The sequence below is a fragment of the Protomyctophum bolini genome (genome assembly GCF_963924005.1).
Source record: "Protomyctophum bolini genome assembly, chromosome: 21".
NCBI classification, from domain to species: domain Eukaryota; kingdom Metazoa; phylum Chordata; class Actinopteri; order Myctophiformes; family Myctophidae; genus Protomyctophum; species Protomyctophum bolini.
Genome location: NC_137882.1, coordinates 28,814,877 through 28,832,419, shown reverse-complemented (window position 1 = coordinate 28,832,419; position 17,543 = coordinate 28,814,877). Strand labels below are relative to the sequence as shown.

General features: G+C 44.6%; 1 protein-coding gene across 1 annotated transcript in view; it reads left to right on the top strand.

Moving 5' to 3' along the window:
- The window catches only part of tgfbr1b (transforming growth factor, beta receptor 1 b), a 99,553-nt gene that overhangs the window by 69,561 nt on the left and 12,449 nt on the right, over nucleotides 1–17,543 (top strand). Inside the window, exons 3-6 of the mRNA XM_080794294.1 lie at nucleotides 1,485–1,775; nucleotides 5,513–5,743; nucleotides 10,555–10,722; nucleotides 12,399–12,555. Coding sequence (XP_080650420.1) covers nucleotides 1,485–1,775; nucleotides 5,513–5,743; nucleotides 10,555–10,722; nucleotides 12,399–12,555 — 847 coding nt within the window. The remainder of the gene's footprint in view (nucleotides 1–1,484; nucleotides 1,776–5,512; nucleotides 5,744–10,554; nucleotides 10,723–12,398; nucleotides 12,556–17,543) is intronic.

Genomic DNA, 17,543 nt, shown 5'->3' with positions numbered 1-17,543 from the left:
TTTGTCATTGGTCATGTCTTCAAAATCTCCGTGTGTGGTTGTAATCTGTGGGAAGTATGTGTCTCTGATGTCTTGGTACAATGCAGTAGAAGACCTGTGAGTTTACACCGCAGATATGTCGTCTCCGCCTATAGGAAATACGTTTGCTGCGACCATGAGACCCGTTTCTGAATTTGTCTATCGTGGCCCTCTGGAGTGAGTGTGGAAATATAGTGGCCCTCTGGAGGGAGTGTGGAATTATAGTGGCCCTCTGGAGTGAGTGTGGAACTATAGTGGCCCTCTGGAGTGAGTGTGGAATTATAGTGGCCCTCTGGAGTGAGTGTGGAACTATAGTGGCCCTCTGGAGTGAGTGTGGAACTATAGTGGGCCCTCTGGAGTGAGTGTGGAACTATAGTGGCCCTCTGGAGTGAGTGTGGAAATATAGTGGCCTCTGGAGTGAGTGTGGAAATATAGTGGCTCTCTGGAGTGAGTGTGGAACTATAGTGGCCCTCTAGAGTGAGTGTGGAAATATAGTGGCCCTCTGGAGTGAGTGTGGAACTATAGTGGCCCTCTGGAGTGAGTGTGGAACTATAGTGGCCCTCTGGAGTGAGTGTGGAACTATAGTGGCCCTCTGGAGTGAGTGTGGAACTATAGTGGCCCTCTGGAGTGAGTGTGGAACTATAGTGGCCCTCTGGAGTGAGTGTGGAACTATAGTGGCCCTCTGGAGTGAGTGTGGAACTATAGTGGCCCTCTGGAGTGAGTGTGGAACTATAGTGGCCCTCTGGAGTGAGTGTGGAACTATAGTGGCCCTCTGGAGTGAGTGTGGAACTATAGTGGCCCTCTGGAGTGAGTGAGGACACACAGTATGTGACTCTTTGATACAGAGACGGTCATGGCGGCAAGACTTAACAGGAGAGGAGCAAAATTGTATATATTTTTTTAATCCGAAATGAGTAAATAACACAGGCAGACTCTTCACATACTAGAGCATGTGTGAAATAAATGTCAGCTGAAATGGAAACGTGTACATGTAGCTAGCTATAGGTTTAAATGCTAGAGTCCACAGAAGTGAACCTTTCAAGCCTGTTTTCTCGACTTGCTGTTTCTCTGCAAGACATTATTACTCTATAATAAGCCATATCTCCAAAACGGGGCGGGTAAAACTGAACAACCGATATGTCAATTTCAAGCCATGGTTCCCTGCTTTCTCTCTCTCTCTCTCTCTCTCTCTCTCTCTCTCTCTCTCTCTCTCTCTCTCTCTCTCTCTCTCTCTCTCTCTCTCTCTCTCTCTCCCTCTCTCCCTCTCTCCCTCTTGCCTTAAATTAGTATTGTTATATCACTTACTGTTACTGTGTTAACTTATTATTCATGTCATGTGTGAGTGGATAGGACCCGAATGGAAACAAAGCCGCAAGGTCTTTCTTCGGTGCTGTTTGCATTTATGTTGCCTAATAAAATATTCTATCAATCAATCAATCAAAAATCTCTCTCTCTCCCCCGTACAGTCCCCACGGTGAAGGCTCCCCAGCTGGGCCCCGTGGCGCTGGCGGCGGTGATCGCGGGCCCCGTGTGCGTGCTCTGCCTGCTGCTGGTGCTGGCCTTCTACGTGTGCCACAGCCACCGCCTGGGGGCGGCGGGGGCCCACAACCAGCACCACCACCACCACCACCACCGCGTGCCCAACGAGGAGGACCCCCACGGCAACCACCACCACCACCACCCGCACCCCTTCATCACGGTGGGCACCACGCTCAAGGACCTCATCTACGACATGACCACCTCCGGCTCGGGATCAGGTATATATACTGTGAAAAAGGGGCCAGCTCAAATATATTATACTCAAGTATACTGAGCTGAGGTCATGCTGACCTCCTCAATTAAGAACTGTTGTTGGCTGGCAGAGGGGCAAATTGACCCTCTAGTCTAGCCTATCCCTGCTGTGTTCTCAATTAGTGAGCACCTGTATCCACCTGCAATCAGCACAGCAAGTGCTTTGTTGTTCTTGACCGAACCACCTGGAGCGGTGTAAAGCTTCCAAACCTCACTACAAAATAGGTATACTGTGTGTGTGTGTGTGTGTGTGTGTGTGTGTGTGTGTGTGTGTGTGTGTGTGTGTGTGTGTGTGTGTGTGTGTGTGTGTGCGCGCGCGCGCGCGACTGTGTGCTGCACATTTTGAAGATGCTCAACAAATGCAATCATATATAAAGACGTCCTTGCTCTTAAGAGGTCTGTTTTATTCTGCTAAAAATTCCAAGTGGATGTCGGAATAGGCAAGGTAAGGTAAGGTCAGTTTATTTATAAAGTGCCTTTCAAAACAGTCGTTACAAAGTGCTGTACACAGTAAAATAATACAAATAAAACAAGAAAAACACAGTCAACAGCAAAACACCGATAACAATAATAAACGAGCAACAGAATACATGAATAAATATATACAGGCAGAACAAGACTCAATAGAGATACTCACTATATTAGGCCAAAATATTTACCATTATAGGTGTGTTTTAAGCAGCTTTTTAAAACTGTCGACTGACTCTGCATTTTTTAAAATAGTAATTATGTTCACCAGAGGCAAATACACAAAGCATAATTGTTCATCTTTTTTTGTATCCCTACACAAACTGGTTAGAGCTGGTTTGGTTTTAGTTTTTTAGTTTTTTCTTTTGTATTGGTCATAATTGTTGTTTGCGTGCACTGTGCACACATTGGAGTGGTGCTTAAATGGGTGGGGGGGGGCTGACTGTCAGGGAGATGCTGGCAACGAAGACACACACACACACACACACACACACACACGCGCACACACACACACGCGGTACTGGCACGGGCCCGTGTTGTTCTAGGGGAGCCATAAATTATCACCTCTCAGTGGAACTCTTGCCGTAGGCAGCAGACAGTGGGCCAAGCGCTATCTGCTGCCACCCTCCATCTACACCACACTGCAGCATGCCGTGTGTGTGTGTGTGTGTGTGTGTGTGTGTGTGTGTGTGTGTGTGCGCGCCGTGTGTTGTTTGTGTGTGACTCGACAAATTAAAGTGGTGGTTTTTTCAACTCTTCTCATATCGAGGTCCAATTATTTATCGGGATTTAACTGATTTAGAAGCCTTTTAAAGAAAAAAAGAATAGTCCTCGGGCCCCTAAATGGGCTAATTAAGTCCTTGGCGTTAAATGAGTTTTAAAGGGCAAGAGCGTGTACTTCTACTCTGAAGCTGTCATGATGTGCAACAGACTTCATAAAAGTCTGACATCCATGACGTCACTAGTACATTTTTGAATATTATTACAACCTATACTTTATACTTATTACCATCTCCACGAAATGATGAAATGTCATGACATTTAATTTCCACCACTGCCTAAATCTGCGGTTTTCAACCAGTGGTTCGGGGACCGCCAGTGGTCCTTGAGGGGGGTTCCAGGTGGTCCCCATCATTTATTCTTCTTGTTTTTTTTTATTTTTTTTTTCACTAGACCCCAAAATGACACTAATTAGCCCGCGGACCCCCAATTTGAAAACACATGCCAGGGAGCCCCATAAGAGAAGATTTTTACGGCTCTAGCAGTGATTCTCAACCCGTTAAATTTCAAGGACCCCCTCAGTTTGACATGCATTAGTCAAACGGGTCGTTTCGAGGAAGCAATCTGATTGGTTGAAACGGCTTCTATAGCCGTGGATCAAACCAGCACCATTCACCACCTAATCAAAACAAAGAATTCAGCCGCTCTGTTTTCCCAAAGCGCTAGCAAACTCGGGAGGCTAGGCTAGCTAGTTTCTTGGGACATTTGTGGTCGTAGTGACTACATCTGTCATTAAAAAAAAAGAAAATTCAGGGATTTTCCTAGTTTTAAGGGTAACTGTTGTAGAATTGCAATATTACACTCGAGTGATGCTTGCGGAACTCGACTTCGTCTCGTTCCTGACCGCATCACTGTCGTGGCAATAATCACGTTAAACCACACCCTCTCGTGTAATATTGCTTAATTAGTTACTTTGATCAAAGTTTGCCTGTTGTTATCTCTCCACCAACATCAATTTAACGTGGAATAGAGGGTATGCGCATGCTTAAAATGAATGGCACATGGAGTGGCAAAGCAACATGCAAAGTGAGTTTAATATTGTTTAACGTTGTTTAATGCAATCAGACTGGACTTTTCGGTTTGGATGCATGGGTTGTCAAGGCCAGAAAGTAGTTTTTTGACACTCGGTGGGCGTTCTTGCATAACTTTAAATTATTTTGCATATTTTCCTAGTATAATGCCTCATATGCATATTAAAAAAAACGCAATACAATAAATCATTGTCTTCGTGTAAGTAATCAACTGGGGAAGTTTCATGGTGATAACAATTTAATATATAGGTATGGTTTTACTTTTGCCCACTCAATGAATACATTAACGATCCAATTGTGGAGCTCTGGCTCTAAGAAGCACAAAGAACTGAACCGTTCACCCATTGGGAACCAACCGGTGAAAAAGGGGTCTGTGTGTCTCATTGTGTGTTGTATAGTACTGTACTATATGGTATGCATGTACAGTATGTATGTATGCAGCTGCTCCTTGTCTCCAAGGCAACGCAACGTCAAAAAGGGGAGTCTCAACACGCATCTCATCTATTATAAAATACATGGTAACCTGTAATATTCCTTCCGCATCGAGGAGAACCGGTGTAAGGCCCCATCTACCGTTTCTAAAGGACCAGCCCATATGTTTTTATTTATTTATATATATATATATATATATATATATATATATATATATATATTTTTTTTTTAATATACACCGAATTCAGTAAAAAAAAAAAAACGGCTAGTGTTCCAGCAGAGGTGCTAGATACAAAGCTCATAACTTGTGATGTAAATAATGAGATCCAGAACAGTTGAGAATTAAACAGCAGCCACCCTTCCATTTTCAAATGTTTTGTATCATCCACAGCACTTGAATGAACAGTATCATGTTCCTTTGTCATTTCACAAAAAATAAAAGTTTGACACATGTACTAAAGAACATGGAAAATCCACAAAAGAAAATATACAAAAACAGTAACATTTAGTGAATGTACTTGTCCTTTATCTTTCAGTCTGTTATACACAACATTTTTTCCTCAGTTATGAAATTGATATACTTTTTAAAATAAAAACAAAATCAACTTTGTACTATTCTCTTTTTGTGACGTCCTTTTTATTATTTCAGTTCAGTGTCAGCAACTCTCATGCACCTCTAGCACCTCTGCTGGAACACACCGTCATCACAGTTCCTGTTTACACTGAGCATGTGCAAACCTCCCGTAGGAACCTCGCCTCCGTGCACCATCCTTCTTATTCATTCTAGATGTTGACCAGGAAGTAAATGAGCCCAGTGTTCATGCCATCAGCTAAAATCCAAAATATCTAAAACCCACATATTACACACACAAAGACCCCCAGGAAAGTGTTCTAAATCTTCTACACATCATCAACATGTATATATTCTTTTGCACAAAGGGTGGAGTTTCCCCTTTAACACGGCCGTGTGTTGCATGTCTCCTCCCCTCCAGGTCTACCCCTGCTGGTCCAGAGGACCATCGCCAGGACCATCATCCTCCAGGAGAGCATCGGGAAGGGCCGCTTCGGCGAGGTGTGGCGCGGGAAGTGGCGCGGCGAGGAGGTGGCGGTGAAGATCTTCTCCTCGCGGGAGGAGCGCTCCTGGTTCCGCGAGGCGGAGATCTACCAGACGGTGATGCTGCGGCACGAGAACATCCTGGGCTTCATCGCCGCCGACAACAAAGGTACGTTAAATGTGTTCTTTCTATTATTCTTTGTTCGTCTTTCGTTCATTTATTTTCGGGCCTGACGTCGAAATTAAAAAAAATCGTTTGCTCTGAAAGAATATATATTCAGAGATTTTGTGCCGCATTTTTTACGATTTTTCAAAAACAGCAGACCTACAAGCTCGTAGCGCGCCACTCGCTTGTAGATCTGCTGTTTTTCAATAGCTAAAGTATAACATAATGCTTAGTTAATACACCAAAAGGGGTTCCCGTCCAGAATGGGTTAAGTCAATCAACTATGAGACATCTCGTGGATCTTGCTTCATGTCAAATTTGAAACGGGTTTTGCTGAAAATCTTTTAATGATACTAACGAAGGCTCTGTTCCATTCCGGTCAAACAGAGTCAGTGTTTATGATACTAATGAAGGCTCTGTTCCATTCCGGTCAAACAGAGTCAGTGTTAATGATACTAATGAAGGCTCTGTTCCATTCTGGTCAACCAGAGTCAGTGTTAATGATGCTAATGAAGGCTCTGTTCCATTCTGGTCAAACAGAGTCGGTGTTAATGATACTAATGAAGGCTCTGTTCCATTCTGGTCAAACAGAGTCAGTGTTAATGATACTAATGAAGGCTCTGTTCCATTCTGGTCAACCAGAGTCAGTGTTAATGACACTAACGAAGGCTCTGTTCCATTCTGGTCAACCAGAGTCAGTGTTAATGACGCTAACGAAGGCTCTGTTCCATTCTGGTCAAACAGAGTCAGTGTTAATGATACTAACGAAGGCTCTGTTCCATTCTGGTCAAACAGAGTCGGTGTTAATGACACTAATGAAGGCTCTGTTCCATTCTGGTCAAACAGAGTCAGTGTTAATGACACTAATGAAGGCTCTGTTCCATTCTGGTCAAACAGAGTCAGTGTTAATGATACTAACGAAGGCTCTGTTCCATTCTGGTCAACCAGAGTCGGTGTTAATGACACTAATGAAGGCTCTGTTCCATTCTGGTCAACCAAAGTCAGGGTGCTGCTATTGTGTGTGTCGTTGGCTCACTGGAAACACTCCGCTACACCAATGGGTCTCAACGTGTCTTTGAGCGGGTTCCAAAATGGCCCCGTACGGGGCTGTAACTCTGAGAGCCTTACGGTTCCCTTTTCACACTCTCAGAGTTAGGGGGGGAAGAGGGGGTTCTTGAGTTTGAGAACCACTGCACACTTTAATGGAACGGAGCCTTAATTTCAGTAGTATCCTCGGTATAGCACCTTGAGCTGTTGGAACACCAGACATATTCTGTGTGCATATAGAGCTTATAGCCCATTCATTTGTCTGCGCCCCCCGGCTGCCGCTTCAGATATTCGATATTTGGAGAGGAAAGCAGCTCGTTCAATGTCACATTGGCGATATAGGTTTGAAGCACTCTCACGGCCACAACTATTTTCTTTTTGATTTACCTCCATGTGGCAACAGGTGGCGTGCACTGCAGACATTTAGAGGGGCAGGTGCTCAAGTGAAAAAAAGGGCACCTTGTGCAGCGCGTGGAACCGTCCGGTTGCCTTAGAAAGTGAGATTTATAGATTTTGGGGCATAAATAATATATTAGAAGCTTTTTTATCAAGACTTGATCAATGTCACCATGGTCCACATAATGTACAGTGTACAACAAAAAAAAAATATATATATATTATTATTTTTTCAAAAGGGCACATTGCTGTCCAGAGGTCAAAGGGCAGGTGCTCTAGCACCACCTAGTGTCTATCTTTGCACACCACTGTGTGGCAATTGTCCTCCTCTGCTGTGTCAGTGCGATGTTAACCGATTCCGTACATACGGACGTTGCCACACATCATCATAGCGCCACCTACCGACGCGTACATAGGACGTCTGAGGACGTCCTATGTACTTCTGAAGTAATTCTGATTTTTTTCCTCTTTTTTTTTTTGTCAGTTCGCCTTTCGGCTGCCGTATGCTATGCTCTGCACTCAAATTAGCTTACCGTTGACTTAGCTGTTAGCGCGGCGGAAAGAATGACTCGTCTCTCCTGATCCAGGGCGCTCTCCGTGGTTTTGAACGGATCGATAAATTATACCGACGCTTCATTTCTGCTCCTCATCCGTCTCTCCCGCGAAAAAAATGAACGCTTTTTGGATCATATATCGCATAAATTAAAACAATCGCAATGTAAGCTAGCAATGTGTTTTTTTTTTGTGGATTGTTTCCGGGTCGTGGGTTTCAGAGTAAAAGCGACCAGACAACTCTGGCACCAGTCAGAGCTTCTATTTTGAAGAACTTCCGGCACCGATTGTGTTCCTGGCGTGCATTCCGTGCGGCAGTAGAAATGGAATTGCTCAATATGGGGCCGGTAATTAACGGCACTTTTTCTTTTTCTTTTTAAACAGAAGCCGATGTCCTCCATGTCATTCTTTGAGCTTCAACTCAAGCCAAATTGAGGAACCAATTAATTCAACTTGAATGCCAGCCAAACGGACGGCCTGTTTGTCCTACCGATTTAACGCGTTCAGGACGGGAACCCCTTTTGGTGTTTTAAACATTATGTTATACTTTATCTATTGAAAACGAGCTTGTAGATCTGCTATTTTTGGAAAAAAAACATGTGAAAATGTGGTGCAAATCTTTGAATATATATTCTTTCAGAGTGAACGTTTTTAACTCAAATCTTTGCTTCAGGGCGTCCCTGGAGCAACATATTTTGAGATGGTGGTCGGAGGCCAAATACAAATAATTCTGGGGGTCCTTGACATGAAATCATTCGAGAACCAACTGACATAGAAACATAGGTTTTTCTTTTTTAAACTGTCAGTATTTCAAAGACATTTGTAGAATCTGGTCTCAGGTCTAAATGGGTTAATAAATTACACGTTTTATAAAACGTTCTTTGAGCTTCAAATCAAACTAAATTGAGGAGCCAAATAATTCAGCTTGAATGCCAGCCAAACGGACGGCCTGTTTGCCCTTCCCGCGGCGTGAATGGATTTAACACCCACTACGTCCGTCCGTCCGTCCGTCCGTCTCTCTGTCTGTCTGTCTCTCTGTCCATCTGTCTGTATCTCTGTCTGTCTGTCCATCTGTCTGTCTCTCTGTCCATCTGGAGCTGTGGGTCTTTGAGGACAAAACAACAAACCAGCCATTAACCTCCAAATCCTCACCCCCCCTCCCCTCCCCTCCCCTCCCCTCCTCTGTCTCTGTCTGTTGGAGTGTTCCTCAGATTGATGTGCCTCTCCTTTTCCTTTTCTTTGAAGCCAGCATAGGTGGCGAACCTCTGTGGAATAATGTGATACCCTTCCTCTCTTCATCTCTCTCTCAATCTCTCTCTCTCTCTCTCTCTCTCTCTCTCTCTCTCTCTCTCTCTCCTCTCGCTCTCTCTCTCTCTCTCTCTCTCTCTCTCTCTCTCTCTCTCTCTCTCTTGCTCGCTCTCTCTCTCATGCACACTACACAGCATGTCAAATCTTGACAGTGTAAATGCCGAATTAAAAGTGATAACTTCCCGACAACAAAGGTGGCCTGAGATAATGATGTATACTCTTCTTCAACCACACCGGCACAAACTGTTAAGCAGGGCCACGGGAAACATATTTTCAGTAGGAGGCGCTGTACGTTTAGGAGGGCATGCGCGCGGGTATAAGCTTGCGCCGCAAAATGCACGTGCATTTTCATGCGAACAAGTGGCTTCTCTCCACATGCAAGTTATAATTACTGTATGAACGAACTGACACAGGCAACTAACCAGGATGAAGCTGTGATACAGCATATGTATTAGGCCTAGTAACAGAAAACTCATATTATAGTATAGCACCCCTACTAGCCTTAGCCATGCTGTTAAGATTAAGGGACAACTTTGTTTTTGGTTTTTCAACCAAGGTTCATATTTTCATATTTTCAGATGGGGGGGGGGGGGGGGGGGCAAAACTATTGCATGTTGAATTGTATACAGTTTATTTGCCATGTGCTTTTTTGGGTGGCGTGCAACAAACAAACTATCTTTATCTTTTGTTCAAAGGTCAAGAAAGCGATTTTTGTTTGATCTATTCATGTGGACAGTGGAAGAAGGTTTTGTCCATGTGTCGTTTTAAACCCATTGACCAGATTCTACAAATGTCTTCTAAAACATGACAGTTTTCTGGGGGGAAAAAAACAAACATGTTTCTATGTCAGTGGTTCTCAACTATTTCATGTCAAGGATCTGTGATCGGCCACCGACCATCTGAAGATATCTTGTTCCAGGGGACCCCCCCCCCCCCCCCCCCCCCCCCCCCCCCCAGAAGCAAAGATATGGTGTTAAAAAAAACCTTTGCTGTGAAAGAATATTGTATATATTCAAAGATTTTGCACCACATTTTCACGATTCTTCAACAGATCTACAAGCTATGTATGTATAGATCTGCTACTTTTCAACAGCTAAAGTTTAAAATAATGGTTAAAGTGGTTCAAAGCTATAAGGTCACACAGATGTGTTCCAGGTCTTAAAGTATCTACAAGCTCATAGCGCGGTACCGAGTGCCGCACTATAAGCTTGTAGGTCTGCTATTTTTTTTCAATCGTGAAAATATGGCGCAAATCTTGAATGAATATACATATTCTATCAGTGTGAACGTTTTGGGGGTCCGTGGCCAAAAACAGATAATTCTGGTGGTCCTTGACGTGTGTGTGTGTGTGTGTGTGTGTGTGTGTGTGTGTGTGTGTGTGTGTGTGTGTGTGTGTGTGTGTGTGTGTGTATGTGTGTGTGTGTGTGTGTGTGTGTGTGTGTGTGTGTGTGTGTGTGTGTGTGTGTGCGTGTGCGTGCGTGCGTGTGCGTGCGTGTCCGCCCCACGTGCAGATAACGGAACGTGGACCCAGCTGTGGCTGGTGTCCGACTACCACGAGCACGGCTCGCTGTTCGACTACCTGAACCGCTACACGGTGACGGTGGAGGGGATGATCAAACTGTCCCTGTCCACCGCCAGTGGCCTGGCTCACCTGCACATGGAGATAGTGGGGACGCAAGGTAATGCACAGACACACACACACACACAGACGCAAACATGCGCGCGCACACACACACTGCCAAAGCCGGCGGCCTGGCGCACTACCTGCATATGGAGATAGTGGGAACATAATTGTATTAATTTCCCGTAGAGATAAATGACGTCCTCCTCAACCCAGGAGGATGATGAGCCCAAGCAGAGGCTTCAGGACTTTGGTTTGTCTTTTATGGCTACACATAAAAAAATCATGGATCCATTCGAGGTCTTATTCTTTTTGGACTCATTCCCTATACAGCGATTACCGGCTCCATGATTGGTTGATTGGTTGATTGATTGATTGATTAACAGTTTGCAGCAGGGGTGCACGATTATGAAATTATGACCGATATCCGATTATTTGCAGGGCCATATCTGCCGATACCGATTCTGACCGATTCTGACCGATTCTGTTATTATACAGAGGACCACAATGGAAACAGGCCTAGGCCAAAGCCTGTTAATAAAGTATTCAGTCAATCAATAAATAGCCTATACTCCTTTTCCAAGTGTCTGTTTTCACAACTGAACTGAATGAGATGAGTACGACCCCAGCATTACACTTGTTTACAAGAGGGTCCACCTTGTTCAACTCATCAAAACATTTAGAGACGTACAAATAGACACTTCTACATAGCCAAAGAACATAACAGGAGTTCACCATAAAGGAGGTAAAAAAAATGGAAAATAAACATATACAGTGAGGGGGGGGGGGGAAAGGGGTGGGTGGGTGTGGGTTGGGGATTCAGATTTTACAGGGGGCCAGTTTTCAAATTGATATGGTTGAGTCATAGAGGGAAACACACAGACAGACACGTAGATGCATGTTCATCATACAGCAAAGGCTATTTAATGGAAATGAGCTGCTGGGGTACAGAGTGTACAGACTATATATACACTTTATACCGAAGATGCAGCTCTGTCAACACACACGCACACACACACACACACACACACACACACACACACACACACACGCGCGCGCTAGTTTTGATATGGGTCTGTAATTGCTCAATGAGGAGGGGTCGAGGTTTGCCTTCCCAGAGGACAGGGAGCGGTTTACATTTTACACTAGCTTAACTCCTTCAGGGGCTACTGTAAGTGGAAGGAAAACATCACGTGGGAAACATAAGTTAACCACTTCAGCTCCGTATACTGTACATTTCGGGCCATTTGAAAACAGCCGATTCTAACCCAGTGTTGATTTCGTCGACTAAAACCAAGACGAAAGATGTCCGTCGACTACTCACTTTTTCACTCACGGAAACTACATGGAAACTAAATGTAAGCTAAGCTATGATGACTAAAACTAAACATGTGTCGACAATGTCGTCAACAGATAAAAACTAGAGTAAAATGTTAGGAAGGGACACCATAAGCAAAAGACACAAGTCATTTTACACTCGGTTGCATGCCGAAAATAGCAGATCTATGCCCAAAAACACATTTTAGTCGACTAAATCTAGTTGATTTAGTCGACTAAAATGTGTTTTTAGTCGACTGAAACTAGACTAACACTAATACATTCCAGGGTGACTCAAATGTGACTAAAACTAAATGAAAACCATTCAAGAGGACCGTGGCTAAAAACTAAAATAGAAATGTGTTGCCAAAAACAACGCTGGATCTAACCAGTCCTTTTTTTCTCCCCCTCCTGCAGGTAAGCCGGCCATCGCCCACCGCGACCTGAAGTCCAAGAACATCCTGGTGAAGAAGAACGGCACGTGTTGCATCGCCGACCTGGGCCTGGCCGTCCGCCACGACTCCGCCACGGACACCATCGACATCGCCCCCAACCACCGAGTAGGAACCAAGAGGTAACTCCTCATCACATTCCGTCCGTATGGGACGTCTGGAAACGTCTGCGAGAGGGAGGGTGACTGATTTAAGCAGTCACACCCAGCTCTGAGTCCAGTTCTATAGTTTGACTCAGGCCCAGGTGTGACTGCTTAAATCAGTCACCCTCCCTAGATAACCTCTGTCCGGACAGCGGAGAGCCTGTTTAACCTGTTGTTGCCTTGATCAAGTCCATGATGCACAACAGGTGCGCAGCCACACCCAGCTCTGAGTCCAGTTGTAGTTTGACTCAGGCCCAGGTGTGACTGCTTAAATCAGTCACCCTCCCTAGATAACCAGTGGAGATAGCTCTCCACTGTCCGGACAGAGGTTATCTACCGAGTGTTTGTGGAGGTGACTGATTCAACCTGCTGTGCCTTGATCAAGTCCATGATGCACAACAGGTGTGCAGCCACGCCCAGCTCTGAGTCCAGTTCTAGTTCGACTCAGGCCCAGGTGTGCTTAAATCAGTCACCCTCCCTCTCTCACAACGTCATAAGGGATCCAATCGACGCATGCATATAGCGCATTCTCAATGATATCAGGCGAGAGAATAATATTCAGAATTCTTTCCTTTTTTTGAGTGGTGCAACCACTCCCTTACGGAGTTATGTGTGTGTGTGTGTGTGGGTGGGTGCCTGCCTGGCTGGCTGGGTATGAGCACGAAAACAGCATGGTTGTTTTTCACCACCATATGCGCAACTTAACACTCAAACACACACGCACATATTTCACACATTGAAATGTCTCCCCGACTGACTGACAGGGGCCAGTTTTGAAATGCAGTATGCCATTGCAAACGAACGTACTGTCTGTCTCTCCTACACTGTCTCCCTCTCAGCTGTCCTACTGTCTGTCTCTCCTACACTGTCTCCCTCTCAGCTGTCCTACCGTCTGTCTCTCCTACACCGTCTCCCTCTCAGCTGTCCTACCGTCTGTCTCTCCTACACTGTCTCCCTCTCAGCTGTCCTACCGTCTGTCTCTCCTACACTGTCTCCCTCTCAGCTGTCCTACCGTCTGTCTCTCCTACACTGTCTCCCTCTCAGCTGTCCTACCGTCTGTCTCTCCTACACTGTCTCTCTCTCAGCTGTCCTACCTCCAATACCCCCCCCCCCCCCCCCCTCTCAAAGTGTTTCCTGCGTTTGAGATAATGAGAGGGAGGTGAGTTGAGGGCTGCCGATGACGGATGACTTCTTGTCAGATGGAAGCGCGAGCAGTTCCTTCACTCAGACACGTCGTTTAGCAACTTCTCCATTATTTTGACCCCCCCCCCCCTGTCATGTGCTTAGCTTAAATTGAAATGTCTCCGACAGACTGCGAATGCGAGTTTCACGTTTTTTTAAAGACGCTCACAGGAGGGCCAGTTTTGAATTGCAGTATGCCATTGCAGTATTGTACATGCAGTACATGCAGTATTTTGTTATAATATTATTTATATTGTATTATTGTTTATATTGTACATTGCTGTACATGCAGTATTGCCCGTACAGTAATGTGCTCTCTGAGAGCGGTTTGAAAGGGATTCACATACTGTATGACTGAGTTTGAGTGACGATACGCATCCACCGCGTCGCGAATACACGAGTAGCGTAATGGAAATTAGCCCCCTTCATTGGACAGGAAGTTATGCGTTTATACATTCGGTGTGGTTGATTTCCCTCGCGGCGTGGCTGGTGCATTTCTTGGGGGGGGGGGGGGGGGTGGGGGGGGAAACTCTTAAAGAAATGTTTCTTATGTCTTGGAATGCAACGAGAAAGATGCTCTCATGCGGCTAAAAATCTTTCAATTAATATGGATTTGCATGCACACGTACGTACGTACGCACGTGCGCGCGACACACACGAGCGCACACACAATCTGTTATTGAGAATGCGAATGCGATCAAATATCTTCCACAGTGTGCATGAGGGAGGAGAGTCTTAATTAGATTCTCGGGGCGGCAGTTGTGTGCAGAATGATGAGGAAGCCTGGGTGTTGCTGCGGTTATTAGAGCTGCTCGGGCGACCACAACTCTCCACAACGACTCTGGCAGCGCAGCTGCTGCTGGAAGCTTTGAATAAATCTAGTAAACTCCCAGCGCAATTATCTTCGCCGTAAGACCCTTAATCAATATTAATATTAGCTATTAAAAAGGCAGCGCATGCACATTGGGTTTTTTTGGGTTTATTGAAGAGAATATACCCCGTGCCTAGGCTATTAGTAGTACTAATAGTACTTAAGCTGTATTTTGTACGTTGGCTATTCAAGAATAGCCATAAGACACTGTGATCTGTCGTTTTAAAAAACAAATTGCAACATTTTGACAAATTTGAATAACTGCCATGAACTCATTCAAAGCCATATTGATGTCTCGTTTTCGTTTGTAATTCTGCTACGGAAGTCTCATTTTGAAGACCATTAACTCCAGTAAAGTCCAGCTGTGTAACTAACACTAGTACAGTATCTCGCAATGTAATTCACTCAAAACATACATTTTGTAAGCGTGGTCGCTTTAGTGATGGGCCGTGACTGAACAGGGTCTTGTCCGTGGAAAATGTTTGATATTATGAACATTAACATTTTCTTAGTTTTGATCATAAGACCCAATTAGTGAATGTCAAGTCTCCAGGTTTTCTTCACATGGGTTGTTCCCTATAAAGAATGTCACAATATGTACAGTATATGACACTGATTTACTTTGACACTATGGCATGTCAGGAGTCCAACTAGTACTAGTGGTTATCAAAATGTTTTATTTGCAAGGACCCCCTTAACTCTGAGAGTGTACAAATGGAACCAAGTGGATCCTTGGGGCCAATTCATACTCCTATTTTAGAGCAGAATAAAAGTCGGTTCGGCGCTGTAGAGCCTACAATGTGACGTCGTTTGAGGTTCGGGGTAGGAGGGTATTCTTTTCTGCCGAGCCTCGAAAACATTTTGGCACTACAGCGCCGAAACAGCGGTAAAATAGGAGTATGAATCGGCCCTTACTGAGAGCCCTTGGTTCCATTCGTACACTCTCAGGGCTGTATTTTGCGTGATCAATGCTCTTTGGCCACTCAGAATAGCCAAATGGCATTGATCACGCCTCCAGGTCTTTAGTTTACTCAAGTTAGGGAATAAGACCTGGTACTTAAGACACGCAAAATACAGCCCTCAGAGTCACAGACCTGCTATGGTCATTTGATCCATTCCTCCATTTCTGTACGTCCTTGGCTAAAATGTAATTTCGACAAAAATGTCCACCTCAAGCCCCCTGGGCCCGGTGGGCCGTGAATAAAAGCTTGTTTTGGTCAAAAATGCAATCTGGGGAAAAGAATCTGAGATAAATGGATTTTAAAACCTAATTACCCTCTCCATGGTAACAGACTGGCCTGTGCTACCTCGTTGGTCCTCGCCTATCTCTGAGTCCCTCTATATAGCCGGTTACCGGTTGCTTGTTGTAAACCAGTTACCCGATGGAGGTCGTTTTTTTAGACCGAAACGTTGTCGTCTGAATAAAACTACTGCTACTATAAGACGGTGTGCGGCGGGGACCCTTTCCCTCTCAAAATGTAATTACCACCTGGGTTAACCCATTGTGGGCGGGAAGCCCTTTTGGGTGTTTTTAAGCATGCATGTTATGCTGTTGAAAAATAGCAGATCTACAAGAACTTGTAGGTCTGCTATTTTTGAAAAATCGTGAAAATGTGGCCCAAATGTTTGAATGACGTACTTTATTTCATTTTGAACTCAAGTCTTTGCTTCTGAAAACATATTTCCAGATGGGGGTCGGTTGGCCAAATACATGTATTTTTTTGGGGGGGGTCCTTGACATGAAAATGTTTGAGAACGAATGACACGGAAACATGGGTTTTTCGTGGGATTTAGAAGGCATTCGAAGGCCTTTGTAGAAATCGTCCTCCGGTCTAAATGGGTTAACGTGGTCTGAGATAATTAAACCAGGAGTACTCCTCCTCCTCCTCAACAGAAGATTCATCTTGAGCATAATTTGTGGCTCGGAGGAAAGAAAACAATCCATCATACCCCGAGCATCAATAGAGCGTCCCCACTACCGGGGCCCAGGAAATTATTCTCCGTTCATTTTCCTCATAGACATTTCAAAAAAGTATTTATTTAAAGACCTTTTTAAGCCTCGTATACAAAGCCAACTCTTTGTCGTGACAAATCATGTCACGACAAACAAAAAAATTCGGGGGTGAACAAATAATTAGAAAGAAGAAGAAAACGGCAGGTTATTCAAGACTTTTTGTTGTTGTTTTTTTCTTCTTTGTAATTATTTGTTTGGTCCAAAATATTGCGTTTGTCACTCCCTAGGTGCCAATGATGAACCTCTGCCCCACATTTTCCAGAAGGGCCTGTTATAGCGCCACCAGGGGGCCGAAATCCCGCAAATCGTTACACACTATCTATATAGTCATGTGTTCGAGACGGATCTGTCCGATATTTCATATTCCATCCTAATTGGCTAACATTGGCTTTCAAAGTTTGCAGGATTGACCCGTCTTGAATAAAAAGCCTCGAATCAGTCTTTCACAGACGTTCCTACTACACTGAGGAATATATCCCACCCTTTTCACATTGGCCTGTTACAGCGCCACCAACAGGTGGATTTTTGCAAGACACATTTTTGGAACAAAATGCCTCAAATCGTCCAATTGCCATCCAAGGCGTAAGAAGAAATGCCACCCCCTTTTCACATTGGCCCAAATATAGCGCCACCAGGAAGGCCACAATAACCTTCCCTGGTGGAGACCTGTGCCCCCGAGGGGCCACTTTATCCAGTTTTGTGGTGTCAAGTTAGTTGAATATTATGGAGTCCCTTCCATTTACTGTTCATTTTGTGGGGAAGTGTAAATGTGGTGTAAATGTGTGTCTGTGAGAGCTGCTCTGATGGGTTGTGAAGGCCACGGAAATGATTGCCGCACGAAAGTCTCCTTTGGGGGGGAAAAAAAGAAAATATATTCATTCATTTCCATATAGGGAGGTA